Below are 25,534 nucleotides of genomic sequence, written 5' to 3'. Positions count from 1 at the left end.
TAGAGACCACTCGTGAGGCATGAGGATAGTTCTGCTCAATCTGTCCGCTATGATGTTGGACTTCCCGGGGATGTGCGTTGCTATCAGAAACCGTTGAGAGGAAATCACCCATTGCCAAAGTCTGAGTGCTTCTCGACATAGGGGGTAGGACTTTGTTCCACCCTGCTTGTTTATGTACCACACCACAGACATATTATCCGTTTGAATTGCTATAGTCCCTGTGGGAAGAGAGCTCTGAAGGGCTTGCAACGTCAAAAGCACCGCCCTCATCTCCAGGACATTCATGTGAAGGTGTCGTTCTGATTGTTGCCATGTGCCCTGGACTGTCCTGCCCTGATAATGCCCCCCCCCACCCGATCAGGGAGGCATCCGTTGTCACTGTGGCAACTGGGGGGGGGGGGGCAATGACAAAGGGTCTGCCCTGAAAAAGCTGAGGGGAAACCATCCACCAGGAAAGATGATTCTTGCAAGATGGGGTTATCAAAATGTTATGAGTCATTGGTAGCTGTTGAAAGGACCACTGAGAAAACAGCATCCACTGAAGGAGCCTCATGTGGAAGCGGGCTAATGGGAGTAGAAGAATCGCCGCTGCCATGAGGCCTAACGCTTTCAATACTAGCTTGACTTGAACTCTGTTGGGCTGAAACAGGGACTGAACATTCCGCCTTATGTCTGTCACTCTCTGAGGTGGTAATGTTGCAGACATTTCTGTGGTGTTTAATACGGCACCTATAAAGTTTATACATTGACAAGGCGACAAGGAGGACTTTGCAAAATTTATAGAAATACCTAGACTGTTGCAAAGTTGAATAGTGTAATCCCTGGCCATTATAAGATGCTGCTTGGTGGTAGCGGAAATGAGCCAGTCGTCTAGATATGGAAACACCTGGAATCCTTTTGTCTCAGGTGAGCCATGACCACTGCCAAGCATTTGGTGAACACCTGGGGGGCTGTGGTGAGACCAAAGGGCAGGGTTCTGAATTGATAATGACTGGCTCCCAGCCGGAAGCGGAGAAACCTCCTGGAGCGCCTGTGTATCTTTATATGATAGTACGCGTCCTGGAGGTCTAAGGAGCACATCCAGTTGTCTCTGCCCAAAAAGGGTAGAATGGACTGCAGTGTTACCATCCGAAATTTTGTCTTTTGTACAGAGTTGTTCAATCTGCTGAGGTCCAAAATGGGTCTCCAGTCTTTTTTGGTACCAAAAAGAATCTGGAGTAGATTCCGGATCCTAGTTGATCTGCTGGGATTGCCTGGATGACTTTTTTCTAACAGCTTTTTTATTTCTAGCTGAGCCTGACCCCTTTGTGCGGGTGGCACGTCTGGTGGGGGTCTTGGCGGTTGTACCGGAGGGGAAGTGAAGGGAATTTTGTAACCCTCGGATATGATCTTCTGTACCCATGTGTCTTGGGAGAGGGATTGCCAGGCTTCCGGGTACAGAGATAATCTTCCCCCGACTGCCTCCGAAGGCGGACAGTCGGGCAGCTTCTCAGGGATGCTGAAAGGGTTGATCAGGGAAAGATTCCCTGGAACCCTGGTTCTGTGGACCCCCTCTGCCCCTGGGGTGGCATCTGTTATTATTCCCCCCTCTGCCTCTAGGGGGAAATTCACCACGTGTGGCAGGCGCGACTCCCTGTGGTTTGCGTTACCACATCTTTCCACCCCTCTGTCCCTTAGAATAAGGTCTAGAAGGTGTGGAAAAATGGACTCCTACGGCAGAGAGAGTCTTACCATCTTGCTCGCATCTGGTGAGAGTATTCTTCACCTGAGGTCCAAACAATTCTGAACCATCAGAGGGAGTGTTGGTGAAGCACGCCTTGAAGGGATCGGCAAAGTTACAGAGTCGCATCCAAGCATGACGTCTCAACGCAACACCTGTGCCAGCGGCCCTACTCGCTCCATCGGCTGCGTAAGAGATAAGCCGCATGGAGGAGGTAACAATGGAGTTCAGGGTGGCCAGCTGGGAGTTTATCTTGTCCTGATACCCCGCAGCAGAAGGATCCTGTACCATTTCACCCAGCTCTTTGAGCAAGTCTCTCTGAAGGCAGGTGAAATGACATAAATAGTTCAGCGAACGCATAGTAAAGGTCGCTGAAGCAAATGTCCGCTTGCCGTACCTGTCCATGGTCCTGGACTCTCTGTTAGGAGGATGAACAGGTACAGAAGGATCAACCAATTCCTTCTTAGTGGTTGCTGCTACAACCATAGCATCAACTGAAACGCCTTTGGTGAGAAAGGATTTGTCCTCTGGTGCAGAAATAAATTTAGAAGGCCTCCTAGGGGTAGGTTCCATTGAATCAGGAGCTGCCCACGCCATTCTAGCCACTACCTCCATTAGTGGGTCGAAAGGGGGAGACACCCAGGAGGTGGGAGGGCGAGATCCAAAAGCGTCAAGGTAAACCGACTCATCCTCGGAAGGTTTGAGAGTGGACCAATTTCCCCTCTGCTTTAGGATCTCTAGGATGTCTGAAAAGGAGACATCCTCAGAGGGGGATCTGGGGGAACCCTCCGACTCATCCAAGTCGGTGTCTGACGTGACAGACTCGGGGGAGTCTATGTGCTTCCTCTTGCACTTTCTTTTCCTAGGGGGTTCCCCTGAAACTTCAGGGGAGCCCTCGGAAGAGGAGGAGACACCCAAGGTGGGCACCCTACACTTTGGATCTCTGCTGTCAGATGTAGGAGGATGGCCAGAGACCGTAACAGGCACTGTAGAGGGAGGAGCTGCAGAACTTAACCTTTGAGTGGACACTGGGTCCAGCACGCTCCTCATCATCTCGACGGCTCCCCTATCAGATACCAAAGGTAGTCCCAGCTCCGAAGAGACCAGAACCACCCCCGGCACTGACAGAGAAGGCTCCGAGAATGATGTCGGGGCCGAACTAACCAGAGCCGAAGCTCTGAGAGGGAGAGTGGGGTCGGACAAGGGTCCGATGCCACTCGCCCCCTCGGAGCCGACAATGGAGTCCCAGTGCCCGGACCTCTCCACGGACGGAACCAATGAAGAGGTCGGAGCCAACGACACCGGAGCCGAAGGTGGGAGTATCGGCTCCGACGTGGGTAAGGTTACGGTTCTGACAAACTCCGGCTCCGAACTCGAGAGGTGAGTCGGAGGAGGAATCGGTAGCGGTACCGGAGGAGCCACAGTCTGGTGAGATGGGCTCTGGAGCATTTGGGCTAGTGCCTGAGATTTTATGAGCCTACTGACCACCCTCTCGATGTCGTGGTCGGAGAGCCTGGATGACCTAGATGAGTGAGTCCTACGACTCCGCTCCGATAGGAGAGGGGATCTCGGAGCCGATCGGACGGAATCTAGCGAGGGGGACGTAGAGCGCTTGCGCGCTGGGGTCAGCTCCGATGCTGGTTTCAGAGCGGATACCACTTTGCCCGCCTCGGATCTGGATGGAACCGATCTCGAAGCCATCTCGATAACGCCAGCCCTCGACTCAGAAGCTGGAGCCGAGGGTTTGGCGGTTTTTGAAGACTTCCCCGAACCAGACTTGGACGGGGAGTCATCGGGCTTTAACAAGCCCCTTAAGATGAGCTTATTACTCCTCTCCTGCAGGACTCGAACTAAAACCGTGACAGACGGAACAAGAGTCCTGCAGGTGTAAAGGCCCCAAGCAACAGACACAAGAAGTGTGACCGTCTGTCAGAGACATTTTCTGACAGCACGAGTCACACTTCTTGAATCCCGAGACCTTAGTGTCTTTGGACATAGTCCTAACCACAGTAAGTCCACATACACAACTTAAAATTAAAAAAGTTAAGGGAACTGACTAAATCCACACACACAGACACTGTAAGGGGTGGGGAAACTAAGGTAAAGCACGTAGGCCCAAAGATAAAAATTAACTAAAGAAGGGAAGAAGGGCTACAAAAAGGGTTGTATGAATAAGGCAATTAGTAGGAACCTAAACAAGGGTAACTAACTGGAAAAATTACCTGAAAATTTAGTTTAATAGAATAAATCTCTTTACTGACCTGAGCCGGTAAAAAGAGACAACCTCGCAGCGAAGCAGCAAACGAGATCTGGGGAGTTAGCGCATGGTATTGTGGGTTATAGGGCTGCCTCGAGCCGGTAAAAATAGCTCTCGAGTTATAGTATAGGCCGAGTCAGAGCCGAGGATCGGCTCCGAATCCATCCAGCAAGAATGAAGGCGAGAATGACAACTTAACATTGAAGGGCTCTATAGCCATGAGTGGTTGTAGCTCGGATACTCTTCTGGCTAAAGTGATGGCCAGAAGCAAGGCAGTCTTCCAGGAGAGAAGCTTTTACTTTGCTGAAGATGCTGGTTCAAAGGGGGGCAGGGTGAGCTTTTCCAAAACAAAGTTTAGGTCCCAAGCTGGGGTAGGTGCTCTTCTGGGTGGCCTCAAGTTGCTATCCCCTCTTAGGAATGGTTTGATCAGAGGGTGTGAGAAAAGTGTGTGCTCAGTGTTGAAATGAGCAGAGATAGCAGAAGCATGAATTTTAATACAGGAAAAGGAGAGACCACTGTGTAGCAGGTCAGCTAGGTAATCCAGGATGACCGGTAGGGAGGGCTGTGCCGTATCGGCTCCCTTAGCCTGAATCCAGGTGCAGAACCTTTTCCATTTGTCAGCATAAGACTATCTAGTGCTAGGATGTCTAGCCTCACATATAGCATCTCGAAATTTACTAGAAAGGCTCACCCAGACTCTGCTACACTTTGCTGTGAGGGAAAGGTTAGTTTGCTTTTTATTTGTTGTATTTTGTATTACTTTAATGCCTTTTTCTATTTTGCATACTGTGATTTGTTTTCTTTACCTTGTGATTTACTTGTATTCTGCTTTTAACTGCATATTAAAACTTGAAGAGAGACTACAGCTCTGTCTCTTGTGAGTCAGGCAGAAATTTTTTCCCACCTGGTTACTTTTCTGTTCTTAAACACCACTGTCTTTCTAGTTGCCTGCCCCTTATTTTAATTTGACCACATTTCCTCTCTGCTTTTACTGGCTTGTGTGAGTATTTGCAAAATTATCATTTTGTGAAATCACTCCTCTTCAACTATTTAAATTTATTGGTCATCTTACTGTATTCCATAGCACCAGAATACAAAAGTGTACACCCCCTTTCAATCTATCTTGCTGTTTTAAAAATAGTGACCCTCCACTAAAACTTAACTTTTTAGACAAGTAAAACTTAAGTTACCTACTTTCACATCTAACTCCTCTAGTGCACACTGCAGTTTTTAGGATAAAACATTTTTTTTATCTTACCTTTAAGCATCTCTGTGACTAGCACTTGCTCTAAAACCTGCTGGAAAGCACGAGGAAGCCTTAAACTGATACAAGCACTCAACTCTCCTTGTTAATAAGGAGAAATTAATCATAGGTACTAAACATCCTATATTTGCAAAGTACCTTGCTAAAGTAAGGGAAAACAGCTCTTATAACTTTACAAAAAAAAAGTACCAAACCAGGCATGTCCAAGGGTCAGCTTCCGGTGATTTCTCCGGTCCACCTGGTGAATCTGGGCATACTGGGGCAATGGAGCAATTGCCTCATGTACACAGACAACCCTCTCCTCCTACCACCCAACACTACAACCTGCGAGAGATGCACTTACATAGCCAAAATGGAAACAAAGCTCTCTCCATCCAAGATTGTGCTAGACAATCAAGAAGAGAAGGTTAACACCCACACTACACCTGAAGCAACACATAGCCCTTCTAAACCCACACCACCACAACACCCTCACATAGCAACACTAAACCCTCATATGAGGAGGCCCTTAACAGTAACCTGCCCAAGCAACAAGGACCTCTGAAGCTGAAATGCAAACTAACACCAATCACAACCGAAGTGTCACATAGCTCACAACAGCAGCACCTAAGGCAAGACAACGTACCAAACACTTTAGTCATAGGTGACTCTATAGTCAGGGACACTGATGTCCCACTCACCAGGCTGAACAAGGAGAAAATTACAGTCAGCTGCCTGTCGGGTGCCAGGATCCGCCACATAACACATGCACTCAAGTCACTCCACAAGTACAAATAGGACTCTGTCATTGTCCATGTTGGAGTGAATGACTTGAGATGTACCTCCCTGGACTACATGAAAAGAGACATGGAAGAGATCTTGGATCATGTGGCCCAGGCAGGTCAGGTATGACCTTAGCCCTGAGTAGCATCCTGCCTTCACCCAGAATGATACCACAGTATAAGGACAAAATGATTGACTTCAACAATTGGCTAAGCTTCTGGTGTCATTCAAAGGGGATCCAGTATCTTGTCTGCCTGGGATGACATGATCAACAGACCACGATGCTTTACCAGAGATGGTCTGCACCTGTCGCCCCTGGGATTCCGGTTACTTGCTAAGGCTCTTGCCACCCTTATAGTGCCTTTTTTAGGCAAAGTTCAAATGACAAAACCACCACTGTAACAGGTACAAGCATGCAAAATCTGAAGGTAATGCTTCTCAATGCTAAAGGTCTAAACCTCAAAATGCACTCTCTTGAGGCACTCCTAAAAATCGAGAACATCGATATCTGTGCAATAACGGAGACCTGGTTCAAGGCTTCAGAGAGCACTCCCACTACAACTCTTACCACACTTTTCGGCCACCAAACCAGGACCGAAACACTAAAGGTGGAGGAGTGTCCATATTCACCAAGGATATTCACACCACCAGGCTAGTTGTCCAACACAATGCATCTAAAATTCTCCAGCTAACACTAGGTAAGACTGCAATTCAAACTGTAGCTTGCTACAGATCCCCCACCATGCCCCAAGATTCTCGCTACACCTTTCTAAACATACTAGAAAATATTAAGATACAACTAAACACCCTAATACTGGTTGATTTCAACTACCCTGCCTTTAACTGGGAAAATTACTCATGTACCAACACCTTTGCCTAACGGTTCTTGGAATTCATAAATTCCAATGCCCTGGATCAACTAATCCATAGTCCACCAGGAGCTCCAATATCTTTGACCTGGTCATTACCAACATGGGAAATTGATGCTCCACACCTATGGTCAACCCTCTCGTTGGTCAGGTCTGACCATAAGCTAATCACCCTTGAAATCCACATCCCTCCCCAACCCCCAGTAAGGAAACCTCTGTAAAAAAAAACTTCTCCAAAACCAACTTCATGCTACTCAAGTCAGAAGTAACAAACTTCATGACACCCATGCAGACACGAACTGAAAGTTCGACTGCTGAATCCTACACTAAGGCACTGTACGAGTACATCCACCCGTGCATGAATCGTGCCATCCCAAATAGAACCAAGACGCTCTCCTTCAAAAAAAGGAAGCCAATCTGGTGGTCCCCTGCCATAAACAAACTTTACAACAAAAAGAAGAAACTGTTGCAGAAAAGAGGAAAATCCCAGGATGCAAAAAAACTCCCTTACCAGCCTCAGTAAGAAGCTGAGATCCCTCATAAAACCCTCCAAAGCTGGTTAAGAAAATAAAATTGCCAATGATTCCAAAGACAACCACAAGGTATTTTATAGATGTCAAGAATCTAAATGGCAATGCTCAGATCTGCCATGAGCTACAACAGAATGGCATTAAATATTCTGATCCTAAGGATATTGCCAATATCCTGGCAGATCAAGTCAGTGCCAACTTCACCCCCCTCTCACCCCCTAAATGGCCCATCTCAATACCGAATTGCCAAATTCCGGTAATAACAGCCACAGAGGTAAAATGTGCACTCTCCAAAGCTAAAAATTCAGCATCCATGGGATCAGATGACATCCCGGGCTGTGTACTACATGAACTACAAAATGAACTGGCACCTCACCTAAGTGTCATGTTTAATCATAGCCTCACCTCAGGCTTCATGCCCACTGAGTGACACACAGCTACAGTTATCCCACTCCACAAAGGGGGATCCACCTTGGATCCTGGGAACTACCGCCCCATCAGTCTGACGAGCCTGATCTGCAAGGCCATGGAACGTATTATCATGGAACTTATCAACAAAGACACTGGCAACCTTCAAACACTGGACCCCACCCAGTTTGGGTTCATGAAGGGCCGACCTTGTCTCCTGAACCTGATTGACTTCTTCGAATCAGACTCCAGAGCTTTGGACAAGGGTAAGGTGGTCCACACAGCCTATCTGGACCTCGCCAAGGCCTTTGACATCATCCCCACTCCGGAATGATAGATAAACTTACTAAGCTGGGCATTAATCCTAACGTCACTCGACGAGTTTCCAACTAGCTTACTCACAGAACCCACACTGTAAAAGTAGCCAACTTCAAATCCAGCTCCAGACAAGTGACAAGTGGAGTACCTCAGGGTTCAGTCCTGGGACCATTCTTGTTTGGCATCTACTTCTCTGAAGTACAGGCCAACACTAAGGGACTCTGGCTAACAAAGTTCGCAGATGACTGCAAACTGGTAGCCATTACTGAATCCCCAAATGACATGGATATTCTACAAAAGGGCCTTACAGAAACAGATGCTTGGTGCCAGAGCCATAGGCTCAAGCTCAATGCCAAAAAATGTATAGTTATCCCCTTTGGGAAAAAACATGTACCTGTGAATTACCACATAGGTGGTAGTACACTAAACACCAAAAGTGTGATAAAAGACTTAAGGACACAGATGGACAGTGGTCTCACCTTCGATAACCACATCACCAGAACAGTCAGGAAATCCTTCTATGTGGCACACCTCATAACTAAGGGCTTTTCATCCAGAAAAAAGGAGGTCATTGTCCCACTGTACTCATCCCTCATTAGACCCATTATAGACTACAATGACCCCTTTGGTATGTACCTCTCAAGGCATCTGCAACAACTGGAAAGGCTGCAGAAATACCTCACTAAAAGAATCACAGGCCTATCTATGCTGACAGTCTGAAAAAACTCCAGCTATACTCTGCCGCATATCGTCTACTCAGAGGCGATCTCTCCTTAACATACAAGGCTATGCAGCTGTTGGACATGCTACACTTAAAAAAATTCCAATCCCTCAGAGCCACACATTCCAGGGATCTAAACCTTGTCATCACAATGCACAAAACATGCTGGAGGGATAGGTTCCTGACCCAGAGACTCCCCAGACTTTGGAATAGACTGCCCATACATGTCAAGCAGAGCACCTCTTTGGCCCTCTTCAAAAGGAAGCTTGATTATTGGATGGGAGATAGGAAATTCACCCCAGGGATCAAGTCAGTCACCCTGCTAGACAGGGATCCAGGGAAGTAAATTTTGTGGGAAGAAATAACCAGGGAATTGTTATGGCTAGGCTTGTATAGGCCCTAGGGCCGATAGCCTAGTACCAACCTATGAACCTGTTTACTGAGATTTGCAACTTGATCAGTGGTCAGGGAATAAGCCAGGCTGCTAAATTGAGGGTCTGCAATTGAGGATGCATGAATTCTCCTTCCCTCTGGGTCAGGAGGGTTGGGGTCTGAGGGTGATGCCATGGTGGCAGTGAAGACGGGCTACGCAGCAGTGGGTACCAGTGCTGGCGAGGCCAGTCTGGAGCAATCAGAATTGTCCTTTGTTTTTCCTCCCTTATTTTGACCAGTACCCTAGTAATGAGAGGTAGTGGGGGAAATGCATAGACAGAGAGGTTGACCCAGGGGAAGGATAGGGCATCCACTTTCCAGGCCCTGCGGTGAGGCTTCCTGGTGCAGAACTTTCTGAGCTGATGGTTGGAGTGGGAAGCAAAGAGGTCGACCTTCGGGGTGCCCCATATCTGAGTTATTAGGGTGAAGGTTCTTTGGTCTCGCCGCCACTCGTGTGGGTCCAGAAGATTTTTGCTTAAGTTGTCTGCCAGGGAATTTAGAGAGCCTGGCAGGAATTGTGCTAACAGGTGTAGTTGCATGGCTGAGGCTGTGCGCCAAAGGGTTATGGCCAGCCTGCGTAGAGGGTAGGAGTGAGTCCCTCCCTGTTTGTTGATATACCACATCACAGTGGTGGTATCTGTTTTGATCAGGAGGGCCTCTGGGGAGGGAAGGGCCCTGAAAGATCTCTTTTTGGTTGATGTGCAGATGAATTTGCTGTGGGCTCCATTGGCCCTATATGCACCTGCCGTCCAGGTGTGCACCCCAGGCATAATCTGATGAGTCTGTGTTGAGGGTCTGGGTGGTGGGGGGTGGTGAGAAAGGTAGTCCCTTGTTGTGGGAGCATGCTGCTGCCCACCGACGAACATCTTTCCTTAGGCAAGGTATCATTGGTATAAGAATTTCCAGGTCATGAGAATGTTGACACCAAAGGCTTTTTAGGTACCACTGAAGTTTCCTCATATGCAGTCTGCATATGGAATGAGTAGAATACAAGATGCCATGAACCCCAGAGCTTGCAAGATTTTCCTTGTGGATAACTGGGGTCTGGTGGCTAGTTGAGAGAAGTAGGCTGTCAGGTAAGTTTGCTTTTCTGGCGTAAGGAATGTCATCTGAGATGCTGTGTCCAGGCTTGATCCCAGGAATATAATCCTTTGGGTGGGTACTAGTTTGGACTTCTTTTCGTTGATAGTGTAACCTAGGGAAGTCAGTAGGGATTTTTCAAAGGTCAGGTACTTGAGCAGCTTTTCCTGACTGTCTGCCTGAATTAAGCAGTCGTCTAAATATGGGTAAATTTGTATATTTCTTTGTCTGCAAAAGGCAAAGGCAGGAGCTAGACATTTTCTGAAACTCTGGAAGCAGTAGATAAGCCCAAGAGAAGCGCAGAGAACTGAAAGTGCAGAGATCCTGCCCTGAAATGTAGATATTTCCTGCATGATTCCCTGAGAGGAATGTGGAGGTAGGCCTCCTTTAGGGCTAGGGTGGCTAGCCAAGCATTCCTGGAGAGCATAGGAAGTAGTTGCTGGAGGGTGAGCATTTTGAATTTTGATATCACCAGGAAAGTGTTTAGAATGGATAGATCGAGGATGGGGCACCAGGTGCCCTCTTTTTTGGGTACCAGAAAGTCTGGAGTAGAACCTTGGCGTATCTGTTCTGCAGGAATCTGCTCTACTGCCCTCATGGAGCGCAGGGAAAGGACTTGCTTTTTCGCCTCTGCCCACTGGTTTGGAGGAAGATCTGGGAACCCTTTTGGGGTTGGTAGAGTGTGGAAAGAAAATTTATATCCCTGGGACACTGTTGAGGACCCAGTGGTTATTGGTAATGGTGGCCCAGGTGCTTGCGTGGAAGGAGAGTTTTCCTCCCAGTGGTTATTGGTAATGGTGGCCCAGGTGCTTGCGTGGAAGGAGAGTTTTCCTCCCAGGGACAAGTGCAGGTGGGCAGAGGGAGGGGGTGGTGGTGGAGAGTCATTGTGAGTTCTCACCATGAGTAGGTGGCTTTGCACTCCCTGGTTTTGAAGTGGAGGAACTCCCATTGCTTTGATCTCTTTATTCCCTGTGGCTGCTGTCTGGGGGGGGGGGTCTGCTTCCCTGGGATCTGAGCTGAATCGACATGGAGGGGGCAGGAAAGGACCAGTGTTTGGAGGGGCAATGCCTACTGAACCTGGGTGGCTGGACCTGTAGGAAATCCTTAACTGTCTGCATATATTTAGTTTTTCTTCCATCTTTTTTAAGACCTCCACTGCCTTGGTGCCAAATATGTTATCTTTGTGCAAGGGTGCATCCAATAATTTAGATTTGACATGGTCTGGCAACAGTAGTTCCTTAAGCCAAGCATGCCTTCTAAGGACAGAACCGGTGACTGCTGCCCTGCAAGAAGCTTCTAGGGCATCAAAACCACAGTGTAAGGTGTGCTTAGTTACTTGACTTGCAGAATGCATTAACTCTTGTAACTCTACTTTCTGCACAAGCAGGAAAGGATATTTTTTGTTTGAGGAGTTCCATGGTATGTTGCTGAAATTTTAGCATATGGAACTGACAATTTAGTGCTCTGACAGCAAGAGTAGCAGCAGTGTATACTTTTTTACCCCATTTGTCTAGTGCTCAGGAATCCTTATCTGAGGGGGTGGGATTCTTAGCAGAAGCTGCTTTAATTTCTTTAGGCCCTTGAGAAATAACCTCAGGGTCAGCAGTAGGAGTTTTGAAAAGAAATTTGTGTGAATCAGGGACTCTAATACTTGTCAGGTTTTCTGGGAGCAGGAGGAAGGGTGTCAGGAGTCCAACTAGATTCCATAAAAACATCACCCACATCATCCAGGACAGGGGGAATGGCCATGGGGTCTGTGCTGTGGAAGGCATAAGAATTCTCTGAGTCTCTTTTTAGACTGTGGGTAGTCCTGACATTCCCATTGGAAATGCTCCCTTAAAGTACGAAGGGTTTCCCCAAAGGGTGGAGAGACTGAAGGAATGGAACCCTCTGCATCAAAATCCTCATAAGCAGAGAGGGGTTGCATGTCTTCATATTCAGATGCATCAGAGTCATCAGAATCCTGTTCAGATAAAACCACTGGGACTGATCTTTTTTTTCTTTTGGAAGGGGTAAGCTTGGCTTCCCATCAGCATTATAAAGTCTTCCTCGATTTTAAGCATTTGAGAGTGAGGCAAGGAAGCAGGTGTCTGAGATTGGGTCGGTTTCTTGGACGTGGTTCATACCATGGGCCTTAGAAACTCTGTAGTTTTCAAAAGAACAGTAAATGTGAAAGAAGTTGTTGGTTTGTGTTGATAATCGGTAGTGCAAAGTACTTTCTTGGAAGCCGGTGGCTGCTCAGCGGCTTCGGACCCATCCAAGGTACAGACAACCGCAGGATCCTTAGTCGAAGAGTTTCGCGGCATACTGGACTCCGAAAGAGTCTCGGTAGTGACCTGCGAATCCACAGAAGCGGGCATCAGGAGCTGCAAAAGCTCCTCACTGAGAACTGGAGAACTGACGACTAGCTTAACAGAAGCATCGTCGGGTAGGTTTGGACTTGTGCGGTCTGTCTCTGTCTTTATCCTTATGCTTTTTTGAAAGATCTGCTGTCGGATGGCTTACTGAAGCCATATCAGAATTCGAGGACTGTGAGTGAAAATATCTAGCTACAATAAGGGCCCGACAACGTATAGTTCTGGCATTGACCAAAGCGCAAAAGCGACAGCGAGGGATGTCGTGGTCTGGGCCTAAGCAAATGACACAGTAAGAATTAAAGTCTCAGTGTGGTATTTGCTTTCCACAGGCGAGACAATTGTTAACTTTTTCTGACATTGGTTAGAGCAAGAAAAAAGGATCCCCAACGGGGTACTTAGCTTTAGATGACTTAAGCTTCAATACGGAAGATGAAACTCAGGTAGCGGCCAACCGGCACTCGTGCAAACTGCTTCTGCTTCAGGCTCCTCGGCATCCCATCCCTTTTTTGCTTCATAAATTCCAGAATGTCCCCAAAGGTGACATCATTGGTGGGGGGGGGGTGTCTTTGAGATCCTCTAGCATCAAAGTCCATGTCTTCAATGATGGACTCAGGAGAGGTGTCTGTACATTTCTGTCTACATGTTCTCTTTAATGGGACATGTCTCAGGGGCACTGATGGAGACAGAATGGAATCAGATGGGGAGCTCAATTGTCTGTCTGGGTCTGTATGTCCTTGTTAACTCAAATGGGAGGAAAGAGGCAGAGGATCCATTTGGAGCCAGGATGGATCTAAACTGAGAGCATGCACCTGTCTCCTTGGCCTGGCCAACACCCTTTCCACAGTCTCAAAAGCTGACTCAGCTAATGAGGCTGAAGAAAGACTACCTCTGTCATCACACTCAGTAGATTTCCCAATTCCGAGAGAGGTTGGCTCTGAGGAGGACATTGGAGCCGATCTGTCTACTGCCAAAGCACTGAGGCAGAAAAAGGGCTCCAAAAATTTCAGCGTTAACTCCACATTCAGGGCTGTAACCCCAATGCTTTGGCTCTGGGACTCTTCACAACCTGAAAACACTGGCCTCGAAAGAGTAATGGAAGATGTTGAATCCAAGGTCTCCAGGGCTACTGGATCCACTGGAGGAAGGGTTCGGACTTATAATTGTCGGCCCTGGGAAAGGAGACTGTGTCGAAGTAGATTGGACAAGGTCGAAGGGCCCTTTGCTGGTCCTCTCCTTAGGGATGGAGGTGGAAGGACCCCCAGTTGAATCTGCACCCTCAGGAATTTCCACATCATACAGTCAACATCCATCTCAGTAAGACTTCTGGTGGACTGACCAGACCTCGAAGAAGCTACAGATGCTGGTCTTGACGGTAGCTTTTGTTAAGAGTACAGGTGAATGTAATCTGAGGCTAAATGGCACCGGAGAAAAAGTAGATTTCAGAGGGGGAATTCTAATCCAGGCTGCAGGTGGTTCTGACTGCCTCGACAACTTAGGTGCTGGACCTGGTACAGAGGTTGGATCCGGAGACCTTTTCTTCGAATTTTCTACTCTCCTCTCTTCTTGTCTCTTCTCATCCCGTTTGCTTCTGTATTTCTGTTTGTATCTTTCTCACTTTTCCTCCTCCTCCTTATCAGCAAATGGAGAAGTGGAAGGTAATTTGGCTTCAAAGAACATTGTGGACCCTGTCTGAGGGGGAAGTAAGCCTTTAAGGATAAGTTTCTCCATTCTGCCTTGAATTGTTCTGATACCAAAGGCAGCACAGATACTGCAACTGTCCTGAAGATGAGAGGGATCTAGACAGAAAACAAAGAGGGAATGGGAATCTTGTGAACACAGGCCAAACACTTCTTGAAACCACTGGACTTGATAGACATCAGAACAATACTACTACAAAAAATATTCCAATAATGAATTTCATTCTGCACTATAAGGCAATTAAATAAGTTATGCTACAGAAAAAAGTACACTGCAAAAAAGCACACTACAACAAGAACTATTTAAACTACTGCCTATATACAGATATATGAAACACATCTCTACAAAACCTACTAGAAAATTCTAACTATGAAAAAAGACTACTTGTCCTAAATTTTCTACCTACATTAATCCTAAAACTAATCTAGACCTAACCCTACCTAACAAAATTTTTAGGAAGGTGAGGAGTAAAAGATTTTAGTCAAAAATGCTTTCACATTTTGTGAATGCACAGAGCTCTTGGAGGACACGTCTGGTCAAACAAGCAGCAAACGAGATCTGAGGTAATTCAGTTAGATGGAAGGAATTGTGGATAGGGGAGGAGTCAAAGCTCTGAAATCCATTACTCTGGTATAAGGTGTTGAGGTCGGCTCCAACAACCCACACATTGAATTGGATGAAAACAGACATCAGATCGCAATGTTCACAATAACGAACACCATACACAAAAGCAGAATCCAGCTGAAACAGAAAAATGGGAAAGAAATATTGCCTGGGGTTATTTTTCTAAGCAAGTAGATCAAGTAACAATGAAGATATGGAGAAGAATAGTGGTAACTCGTGCCATATATTTAAGGAGAGAAGCTTCAGCTTTGGGAGGGTTCCTGCGCTGAGCTGACTACACCTTGCAGCATCCAGACGGAATGGTTCTGAAATGGGATGGAATGGACCATGCCAGATCAGTATAATACAATGATTAAATTGTACAAACTGAACCTATTACAAATGTGACTCAGCCAAGTCCTGACTTTTGTCTGTAAATGACAAACTGTCCTCTTTATGTCTTCATGTATTACTGAATAAACTGTAGGGAATCATATATAATGTGTTTCCTGCATCTGCCTCAGGCTCAGGATAAGGGTCATGACTAAAGATTCTTGGACAAGCTCACCTAACCAGTTAAGAAATTAAATGGAATGATTTTCATAAGTTTTCTGCAAAATAAATAAATAAATTAAAGCAAACTGTGAAAAGTAAGCCACCATGCAGCTCTCCCCCCTGGGTCTTTCTGCCCACATACCTGCCAACCATTAAGCCTCCACCAATGTGACTTGATCCCACTCATTCCTCCATAACAGGTAACCTGAGAAGAATGGCTGAATCCACCTGGAGAGTCATCATTCAGTCAGTCAATAAAAGGGATTTCTGCTTTTGCCTGTGGACCCATGTTTGCAGCAGAGGAAGTGAGTATTCTCATCCCACTGGCTAAGTTAGTTTGACTTTTTCAACAAGCCAGAGCTGCAAGGGGACTGCACCATGCTTTTCCCTGGCCAACCTTTTCCCTTAATCAGTAGCTCATAAGATACCAGGCACAAGCAATGAAGTTATTCCTCCATGGCCTAAACCCTTTGGGTGGCTGACATAAGGACCTGCATCACCATGGGGACCTCCCATACCTTCTCCCTGTGTGTGCATGTGCCCACAGCATGCTTCCAGAAAGCTAACACAGGCTTAGAATCACCAAGCCAATATAGTCTTGGTTGGTTACTGCTGTCAAGCAAACTTTAGCCTGCATAGGTGAACTGGCCGTATAAACCACTACATCATCACAGGAAAGCTGAGTTGCACAAAACAGTTAATTCTTATCCTCCCCCTTCCTTGCTATTACAGAACTTAAGGTGCTACCCAAACTATTTCTGAGTCACAGTCAGGGCTTTAGCACTTTATACTACAGACACTATGCAACACTAAATTCCTCTAACTCAAAGGAAACACCATTAGTTTCTCAGACATGAGAAAAACTGAGGAGGGAAAACAATGCAGCATTTAAACAGCAGTCGCCCTCCAACATCATCAGCACCTTTGAAGACAAATGCTGTGCTTGTATCCTTTCAGGAAACATCCACAATGTGAGTAAGCACAGGCATTACGATTACTATACATATGTTCATCTTAACAGACTTCAGAAAAAGGGTATAATAAAACATGTCTCTGGTACACTGGAGATGTTGTTTCTTTATACCTCTGGTGTGTTGCCAAACATTTACCTAACTATTGTGCTTCATCAATCCTACATTCCCATAAAACTACCATACTTACTTACTCTACTTGATAAAAACTGAAGTAAAAATTCGCACACCACACATGCAAAACAAAGACACGCACAATCCCAAAACACAGCCCCCTAAAAAATATATTCACCCATCCCAAATCTACACACAATTTGCATGATTTTAGCCTACTGATAATTTTACTACTTCTAATATAAATGGGTATGCTTTTTCATTAGCTTTTTTTTTTGATCAGCCAAGGAAGGATGAGCTATCTCAAAAGATTGTGTGCATATGGACAACTAAACACCAATCTCTTAAAATCTGGAGTTGTGCCCCCCCCCCTTAAATCTATACTTAAAAAAAAAAAAAACAAAACAAAAAAAAAATGAAAACCAAGCAGATGGCATTTCCCATTCTCTTCAAAGTTAACAAAACTAACCTCACCTACTGTACATAAAAATAGAGGTATTTAGCCCCACAAAAACAACAGTGACCACCAATCTAAACCAATCCTTCAGAAATTTAATTAATTCATATTAGAAAGAAAAAAGTTGTTAGAATAAAATAATGAAAAGTAAAAATAAAAGAGTGATCACAATTGGAAAATGGCATTACTGGCAAAAAGGACCTAACTTTATACAATTACTAAACTACTGAAACACTCTGAAAATATAACTAGCCCTACAAAAGAAAAAAAAATCGAACGTTCCTTACAACTTGAGCAGAAAACCACCCATATGATACTCTATTTATAAAAACATGTACAAACCACCTAAAAAGCCCTATTCAACTGACTCTTTGAAAATCAATTTAACTTTATTCAATGGGAAACTGCTCAACTTAGGGAAAAAAAAACAAGTAAAGGGAATATACAGCAGCCTATGTGACACGTAAAACATGTACTGCAGGATTAGGGAACTCTTTATAAGCAGTGAAGCCACACATCAAAAAAACATGTTCCTTAAGCCTATGTCTACAGTACATGAAATTTCATGTACCATACTCCAAGCCCTCCCATGTATGACATATACTTGTATACATGTCTACGCACGCAAGCACACATATATATCCACACACACAAAATGCGCATATACATGCGCACAAAAAATAATTTTATATTTAGAGAAGTATAAAACTTTAGAAATAGAAAACACAACTCTTCACTTAATACATTAAAACTCTCCATTTGAAAAGAGACGCACTTCTTCTTTCGGCTTTTCCCGGTTAGGGGTCGCCACAGCAGATCACCTGTCCGCTCATGATTGGCAGTGGAGTTTTACAGTGTTGAGTTGCCAGCCCAGCGCCCAACCTTCCACAGAAGGCACACACATGCACTCACACCTAGAGCCAATTTAGAGTGTCCAATCCACCTACTGCATGTCTTTGGGATGTGGGAGGAAACCGGAGCACCCGGAGGAAACCCAGAGGGAGGACATGCAGACTCCACACAGAAGGCACCCCAGCCAAGGACTGAACCGGAGAACCTCTTGCTGTGAGGTGACAATGCTAAAGACTCAAAAATCTAACTTATGCACATATGGTTTTGCAACTATTACAGCATCTGACTTACCTGTATTTTAATCGGCCATGTAAAATTGCTAACATAAACAAAAAAGGTGATGTTTGGGTTACTGCGGAAGTCATACTTTTCATTGGAAAAGCTGTCTTTGTATTCCTTGATATTTGTCTTTGACGCGACTGGGATTTCATCTGTTGGAGTACCACCTGATTTAATAAAAAACAAAAACGACTTAGTTTTATAGCCATAAAGCAGACAACGACATTAAGTATGACTTCACTGAACTTGGTCAGGAGAGAACAATGTACCACATTCCAAACTATTTCCAAGCAGTGCAGATTAAATTCTTACCTTGAAAGCTTGGTGCCCAAGTGATATTGAGATTGAAATTTTTTGAAGCATTTATGAACATGTCAAGGTCTCGATTTTGCTGTAAAAGAAAAAAATGTAATATTTGAAATTGTCTGCATACTTTTAACAATGTTGTCTGTGTGCACATTCCAGTTACACAAAATAAACTGGTATACTACAAAATCTGCAATAAGTTAAATGTTTTACAATTTAAATCTGATGAATAAAATTAAATTACTTGCTGCTTGCTATATGACTAAAAGCATGCCATATGTGCCCTCAATATCAGTTATACAGACCCTGGTACAACTATTATAAACAGGCTAAACAGCCAGGGGTATGCTGACAAGTAGTAATATTTTGAAGGGGATGACTGGTCTCTCCACTGTCATCAAGAAGTTAACATTTGTTTACTGTTTGCTTTCTCTCACATTGTCTTGAGACAGTTAACATTTGCCATATTGACAAAAAACCAGAACAAAAACAAGAAACGACCAAGGACCAGCACCAAGAACCAGCAGTGCACTATCAACCACAAACGACAGAATTTGACCTAGGTTTCGTCTTTAATCCACACTTCTTCTGGTCGTTTCTTGTTACAGTTAACATTTGGCTGCTGTATGTCTGTTAACCAGGTTAGCTTTGCTGTATGTCTGTTGACCAGGTTAGCATTTTGATCTCAGTGGGGTCTTTTCAGCCACGGTCAAAGCCAAATGATGCAAACTACAGCATTAATAAATGTTGTGTGTTTCTAAAAATGAATACCTATTGTAGGAGGAAACGCCTCAATGAAATGACAAATACTTCTGACAAGTAGACAAAAGACATTCAGAGTTAACTATACAGATTTATAGTGCACAGAACTTTGTAATGTGTTATGCAGTCATCCAAATGAAAATACACACAAGTTAAACAGGTTTATAAACGTCTGTGGTTCAGCATGTAGAAGTCATTAAACAACGCAAAACAGAAGACCAATAAGGTACTTGCGTATTAGTGCAACCAGATATTTGCGGTTGTGAAAACCGCATAAAGATCTTGAAATAGTGTCATTAATGTTGGAGAAATGTAGTGTAATGTGTGTCCTTATACCACAACATTTTCTGTAGTGATGGCAATAAAATAGAAAAAACATACGGTTTGTCTTTCTTTCCACACTTCACTGGCAGCATTTCTCTTCTTTCAAGACCGCCTGCTGCACTGTTCTTTCTTGGGCCAGCACATGTGAAAAAACTGTAATGTGCAATTATTTCAACCTGCATGCCATATTGTACTGTCCTGGAAATGGGAGTTGAGACAATCTGAGCGGTATGTGAGGAAAATGTAGTGGCTTATTGTGGAACTTGGTTGCGAAAGAACAAAAATGCACTCCGTCACCTTTCTCTTTCAATCCTGCACATGCTGTGTTGGCCCCCCGGGAATGTATGAGTGTTTACTGGTAAAAGTATCATGTCTGTAGATGTTGCTTTGTCCCTCTTTTTTGGCTGGAGTGGGAACGGTCAGCTGCTTTTTACCTTCTTTTGGGCTGGCATGGGAACTGTCAAACTTAAAAACAGTTCTGGGTGACTGACTGCATCTGGCCAATGTAATCGCTTAAAAGGAGAACGTTTCTTTGGTGTCACTAAGTATTTTCGGGATCGAGTTGTGGGTAAACGCGACAGAAACACAGTATTTTCAAAACTCTTTACATTTCCTGATAACATAATGGGGCCATATTTTACACATTCATGTTATAGACTCGGTAGAATAACAGCATTTGTGTTAGCATGCATGTTTCTGAAGGATATAAAGGTTAGCAGACATCGCTTTTGTTGCCACGAAAAAAGGAACGTTCAGCGGGCAGACCTGCAATAACTGACATGCTGGCAGTCAAGTGCATAAAGAAACAACCACAGTATGTTTTTTACTTTTCAGTGATAACACTCCCAAAATAAGAAGTTATGTACTCACCATAACGTCCCATCTGAGTAGGTATCTTCATTTGTCTGCAAACTTTGGGATACGGATCCCATCTCGGATCAGAGCCGGCAACTTTTACCACAGCACAGATCCGAGCTCCTAGCTCCTCCCTTTACCCATAATCTCCTGCCAACCCTGACTGACCTCAGATCAAGTTTGCCCGATATAAGCATTGTTATTGTGCCCCGGAAGGGGCTTATCCAAGACAGATCCTATAGGTCAGGGGGAAGGAGGGGGGGATGGTTGCAGACAAATGAAGATACCTACTCAGATGGAATGTTATGGTGAGTACATAACTTCTTAATCTGAAGTAGGAACTTCATTTGTCAGCAACCTTTGGGACAGAGTCCCCAGCTACCTGAATCCTGGGTGGCCTTTATGGAAGAATATTCCGGAGCACTGCAGAGCCAAAGGATGCCCTACCTCTGGAGACAACATCCAGTTTGTAATGGCTGATAAAGGTATGAGATGAGGCCCAAGTGGCTGCGGAACAAATATCATCTAAGGGAACCCTAGATTTAAAAGCCGCCAAAGTAGCGACGGCCCTAGTAGAATGAGCTCGGACTCCCTGAGGTGCAGGCCTTCCTGAACTCTGATACGCTAAGAGGATACAACTAGCTATCCACCGTGATAGTGTAACTTTAGAAATTGACTTGCCTAAACTTGTTTTGGCAAAGGAGACAAACAACTGATAAGATTGCCTATGACCAGTAGTTCGATGAATATAAAAGCGTAATTGTCTGCGCACATCCAAGGAATGCAGTTTGTACTCTCCTTTGTTCTGGTAATTGGGAAAGAACACGGGAAGATTAATAGATTGATTAATATTAGCTTCCGAAGATACCTTAGGCAGAAAGGACGGATTGATCCTGAGGGTAAACACTATCTGAATGGAAGGCTAAATACGGTGGTTTAACACATAGAGCCTGAAGTTCAAAGACCCTTTTAGCTGAAGTAATGGCCACCAAGAAGGCGGTCTTCCAAGAGAGGCATTTAAGATCAATCGTAGCTGCCGGCTTGAAAGGGGGGCTAGTCAAGGCTTGGAGAACCAAAGGCAAATCCCATGGGGGTACTACCTCCCTGACCGGAGGTCTGAGAAGGAAGGTACCCTTGAGGAAAGCTTACAAAGCTTGGAAGTAATTAGAGGGCCCGATTCATGCCCTACATGATAATGCGAAATCGCTGCTAGTTGTACCTTGACTATAGAGCAGCTAGCCCCTTGATGAAAAAGGGTAGTTAGAAAATCCAAAACCGACGTAAGAGGCGCCGTGAAAGAATCCAAGTGATGGTGCTCCGCCCAGATGGAGAAACGTTTCCACTTACTTCGATAGACTCTTCTGGTGGAAGGTTTATGTGCTGCTACTAGGATGGCTTTGACTGGTGAGGAGATTCCGGGAGTCCTTATCAGGAGTGGAACTGGAGCAACCAAGCAGTCAGCTTGAGGTTGACCAGGTTGGGGGCCGGAAGACCCAGAGGGTGAGTAATGAGATGCGGGAGTGAATCCAGAATCCATGGTGGATGAATCAGGTGAGACCACAGGTACGGGAACCATGTTTGACGAGGCCAGAATGGGGCAATGAGGATCATTTTGCTCCCCAGCTGACTGGCTTTCTGTAAGAGTTTCAGCATCATGGGCAATGGAGGGTAAGCGTAAAGGAGACCGGGAGGCCAAGCATGTACTTGAGAGTCTCTCGGGGACTCCCCCTGAGGGGGGATTAGAGCGCAGTAACTGTTGCATTTGGTATTGTAAGGAGAGGCAAAAAGATCGCAACAGGGTTGCCCCCATTGGGCAAATATTTGTTTCGCTACTAGAGGATTGAGAGACCATTCGTACGGAGTCAGAATCGAACGACTGAGCCTGTCTGCTAGGATGTTGGACCGTCCCAGAATGTGCGTTGCAATGAGAAAGCGGTTGGTGGAAATCGCCCATTCCCACACTCTCATGGCCTCGCGACAAAGAGGATAAGACCTGGTTCCCCCCTGTTTGTTGATGTACCATACAACCGACATGTTGTCCATTTGTACTGTAATCGTCCCAATCGGAAGAAGGCTGTGAAGTGCCAGCAACGTCAAAAGCACCGCCCTCATCTCTAGGACATTGATATGCAAAGAGGTCTCCGTGTCGTTCCACGTGCCTTGGACCGTTCTGCCTGAATAGTGCCCCCCCCACCCCAGGCGAGAGGCATCCGTGGTCACTGTGGCGACGGGGGAAGGCTTCGAGAATGGTCATCCCGTGTGGAGACTCGGGGACTGGAGCCACCACATGAGCAACCCTCTGCAAGCCCTGCTTAGGGGAATAGGATGGGACAGGGGGTTGCGAGACAGGGACCATTGTACTTGGAGGGTCCACTGCAGGACCCTCATATTTAGACGGGCTAGGGGCAGTAGAGGAATAGCTGCCGCCATGGACCCTAGAGCCCTCAGGATCAATTCTGCCGGTGGAGCAGGAAGTCTGAGAATGGCCTGGACATGCAACCTCAGGTTCTGAAGCCGATCGGGAGTCAGGAAGGCAAGCATTATTCTGGAATCCAATCTCGCCCCTATGAAATCTATTACCTGTGTAGGGACCAGAGAGGATTTGGCCATGTTGATAGTCTACCCTAGACAGGCAAGGTTGAGGAAATAATCCCTGCCTGAACAGAGCAGATGCCTTGTTGGGGCGATGAGGAGCCAGTCGTCCAGGTACGGAAAGACCTGAATTCCCTGAAGCCTCAGATGGGCCGCTATAACCGCCAAGACTTTGGAGAACACCCTGGGGGCTGAGGTAAGACCGAAGGGAAGGGCCCTGAACTGAAAGTGACTGGCTCCCAGCCGGAAGCGGAGGAACCTCCTGGAGCGTCTGTCCACTAGAATGTGGTAGTACGCATCCTTGAGGTCTATCGAACACATCCAGTCGTTCTCCCGTAATAGGGGGAGAATAGATTGTAAGGTGACCATTCGGAACTTTTCTTTGGGTACTGCCAGGTTCAGGAGAGAGAGATCGAGAATGGATCTCAAGTCCCCCGTCTTTTTTGGCACCAGAAAGAACCTGGAGTAAAACCCCGATCCGAACTGATCTGGGGGGACGGGTTGGATGGCTCTTTTTTGCAAAAGCTGCTGAATTTCTATAGCAGCCGCCTCCCTTTGATTGGGTGGTACGTCGGGTAGGCTTTTGGTTTTGGGGGTTACAATAAAGGGAATTTGGTAACCTCTGGATATGATACGAAGCACCCAGCGATCTGTTGTTATGGACTCCCACATTGCTAGGTGCTTCGAAAGATGCCCCCCCGACTGCCTCCAGAGTGGAGCAGCCGGGCAACCCCTCAGGGGTTCTGCGTGGGCCTCTCAGAGAAAGGTTCTCTGGACCCAAAATTTCTGGGACCCCCTCTGCCTTTTGGGTGGCGTCCTCCCTGTCCTCCTCTGCCACGAGAGGACTGGTTGTCCGGAGCAGACTGGGACTGATGCGATTTTCGGAACCACATCTTCTTCTGACCCTTTTGGTTCTTGGAAAAGGACCTCTGGGGAGCAGAGAAGCGGACTCCGACTGCAGACAACGTCTTCCCGTCTTTCTCCCTCTGGACTAAAGTGTCGCAAAAGGTTTTGCCAAACAGTGCAGAACCATCAAAGGGGGCATTCGCGAATGACGCCTTAAAGGGTTCAGAGAAGTCACAGTGTCGGAGCCAGGCCTGACGCCTAATTACCAGGCCGGCTCCGCCAGCTCTAGCGGCTCCTTCAGTGGCGTGAGACAAGAGCTGCATAGAGGTGTTGGAAACTGAACGTAGAGTAGACATTCGGGAGGAGTACAGTTGCTTGTCTCCTTCCGACATGGACTCTGGGGGGGATGCAGCATATTCTTTTATTAGATCTCACTGCATCCGGATGACGTGTGCCATATAGTTCAGCGCTCTCATGGAGAAGGTTGCTGAACTAAAGACCCGCTTCCCAAGGCGGACCATCACTCGAGAGTCCTTACTCGGCGGGTGGACCGCAGAGCTCTCCTGAGCCAGCTCTCTCTTGGTGGCCGCCACCACCAACATGGCATCCACGGGGTGACCTCTGCTCCAGTGGGTTCTTTCAGCAGGGAGACTCAGGATTCTATCTGGGCGCTTGGGGACTGGCTCTACAGTGTCCGGCTCCTTCCAAGCCCTGGGGGAAATAAGGTCCACCAGGGGGTCGGGGGGAGGGGACACCCAAGAGGTAGATGGCCCTGCTTCGAACGCCTCTAGGAATACGGACTCATCGGAGGAAGCCTTGGGGGCAGACCACCCTCCCCTAATCCTGAGCATTTCCATGATGTCTCCAAAGGAGACATCCTCGGGGGGTGACCTTGGGGAACTTTCACCTTCATCTAAGTCCGTATCTTCCGTAAGGGACTCGGGTGAGTCTACGTGCCTCCTCTTACACTTGGCTTTGTGAGGGACCTCCTCGGGGGGGCTGTCCGAGGAAGACTCACCAGCAATATCACGTTCCAAAGGAACACCCAGAGACGCTGAAGCAGGCTGTCCCGAAGGCCGAGTGATGGGAGCCCGGACCAGCTGAGAGGGAGTGCAGGGGGGAGCCGAAGCCAGGACCGGAGGTCCGGATGCACTCAACAGTGCCCTCTCCACCACCGTGAAAGCCGAGGGGGAGCCATTCTCGATAGGCTCCGAGAGTCGGCTCCCACTCGGATCCAAAGCGGGGACCGGATCCAGGGCCGAGACCCTCGGATCCGAAGGACCCGTGTGCTCCGACCGGGATGGAGCCAAAGTCACACAAAGTCCCTCGGATCCGAAGCTCAGCCCACGGCTCCGAGAGGTCGGATCCGACAAACTCGAGGGACCAGTCGGAGCCGAAGTAACCAGTACTGTCGGCTCCGACCCACCCCCGGATCCGACACGGCTCGGCTCCAAATGCAACGAACCCGGGAAGTGGGACGGAGAAGGAGCAATTGGAGCAAAAAATGGGTTCGAGCTCCCCCCCAGAGGGGGGGGGGGCAAGAGCACTCCCATCTGCAGCTGGGCCTGGATGAACCTCCTCATCATCCGGTCCATGTCTGCA

The 25,534-nt window shown here is 46.6% G+C and overlaps 1 protein-coding gene across 1 annotated transcript in view; it reads right to left on the bottom strand.

Annotated features, from left to right (window-relative positions):
• ATRN (attractin) overlaps window positions 1–25,534 on the bottom strand; it is a 2,639,854-nt gene that overhangs the window by 734,185 nt on the left and 1,880,135 nt on the right. Inside the window, exons 20-21 of the mRNA XM_044064458.1 lie at window positions 18,560–18,638; window positions 18,260–18,414 (exon numbers count right to left, since the gene is read on the bottom strand). Coding sequence (XP_043920393.1) covers window positions 18,260–18,414; window positions 18,560–18,638 — 234 coding nt within the window. The remainder of the gene's footprint in view (window positions 1–18,259; window positions 18,415–18,559; window positions 18,639–25,534) is intronic.

Source organism: Protopterus annectens, chromosome 2.part2 (genome assembly GCF_019279795.1).
Source record: "Protopterus annectens isolate FY-2018-M chromosome 2.part2, PAN1.0, whole genome shotgun sequence".
NCBI lineage: Eukaryota > Metazoa > Chordata > Ceratodontiformes > Protopteridae > Protopterus > Protopterus annectens.
Note: the sequence above shows the minus strand (reverse complement) of the source record. Positions and strands in the feature narration are given on the sequence as shown.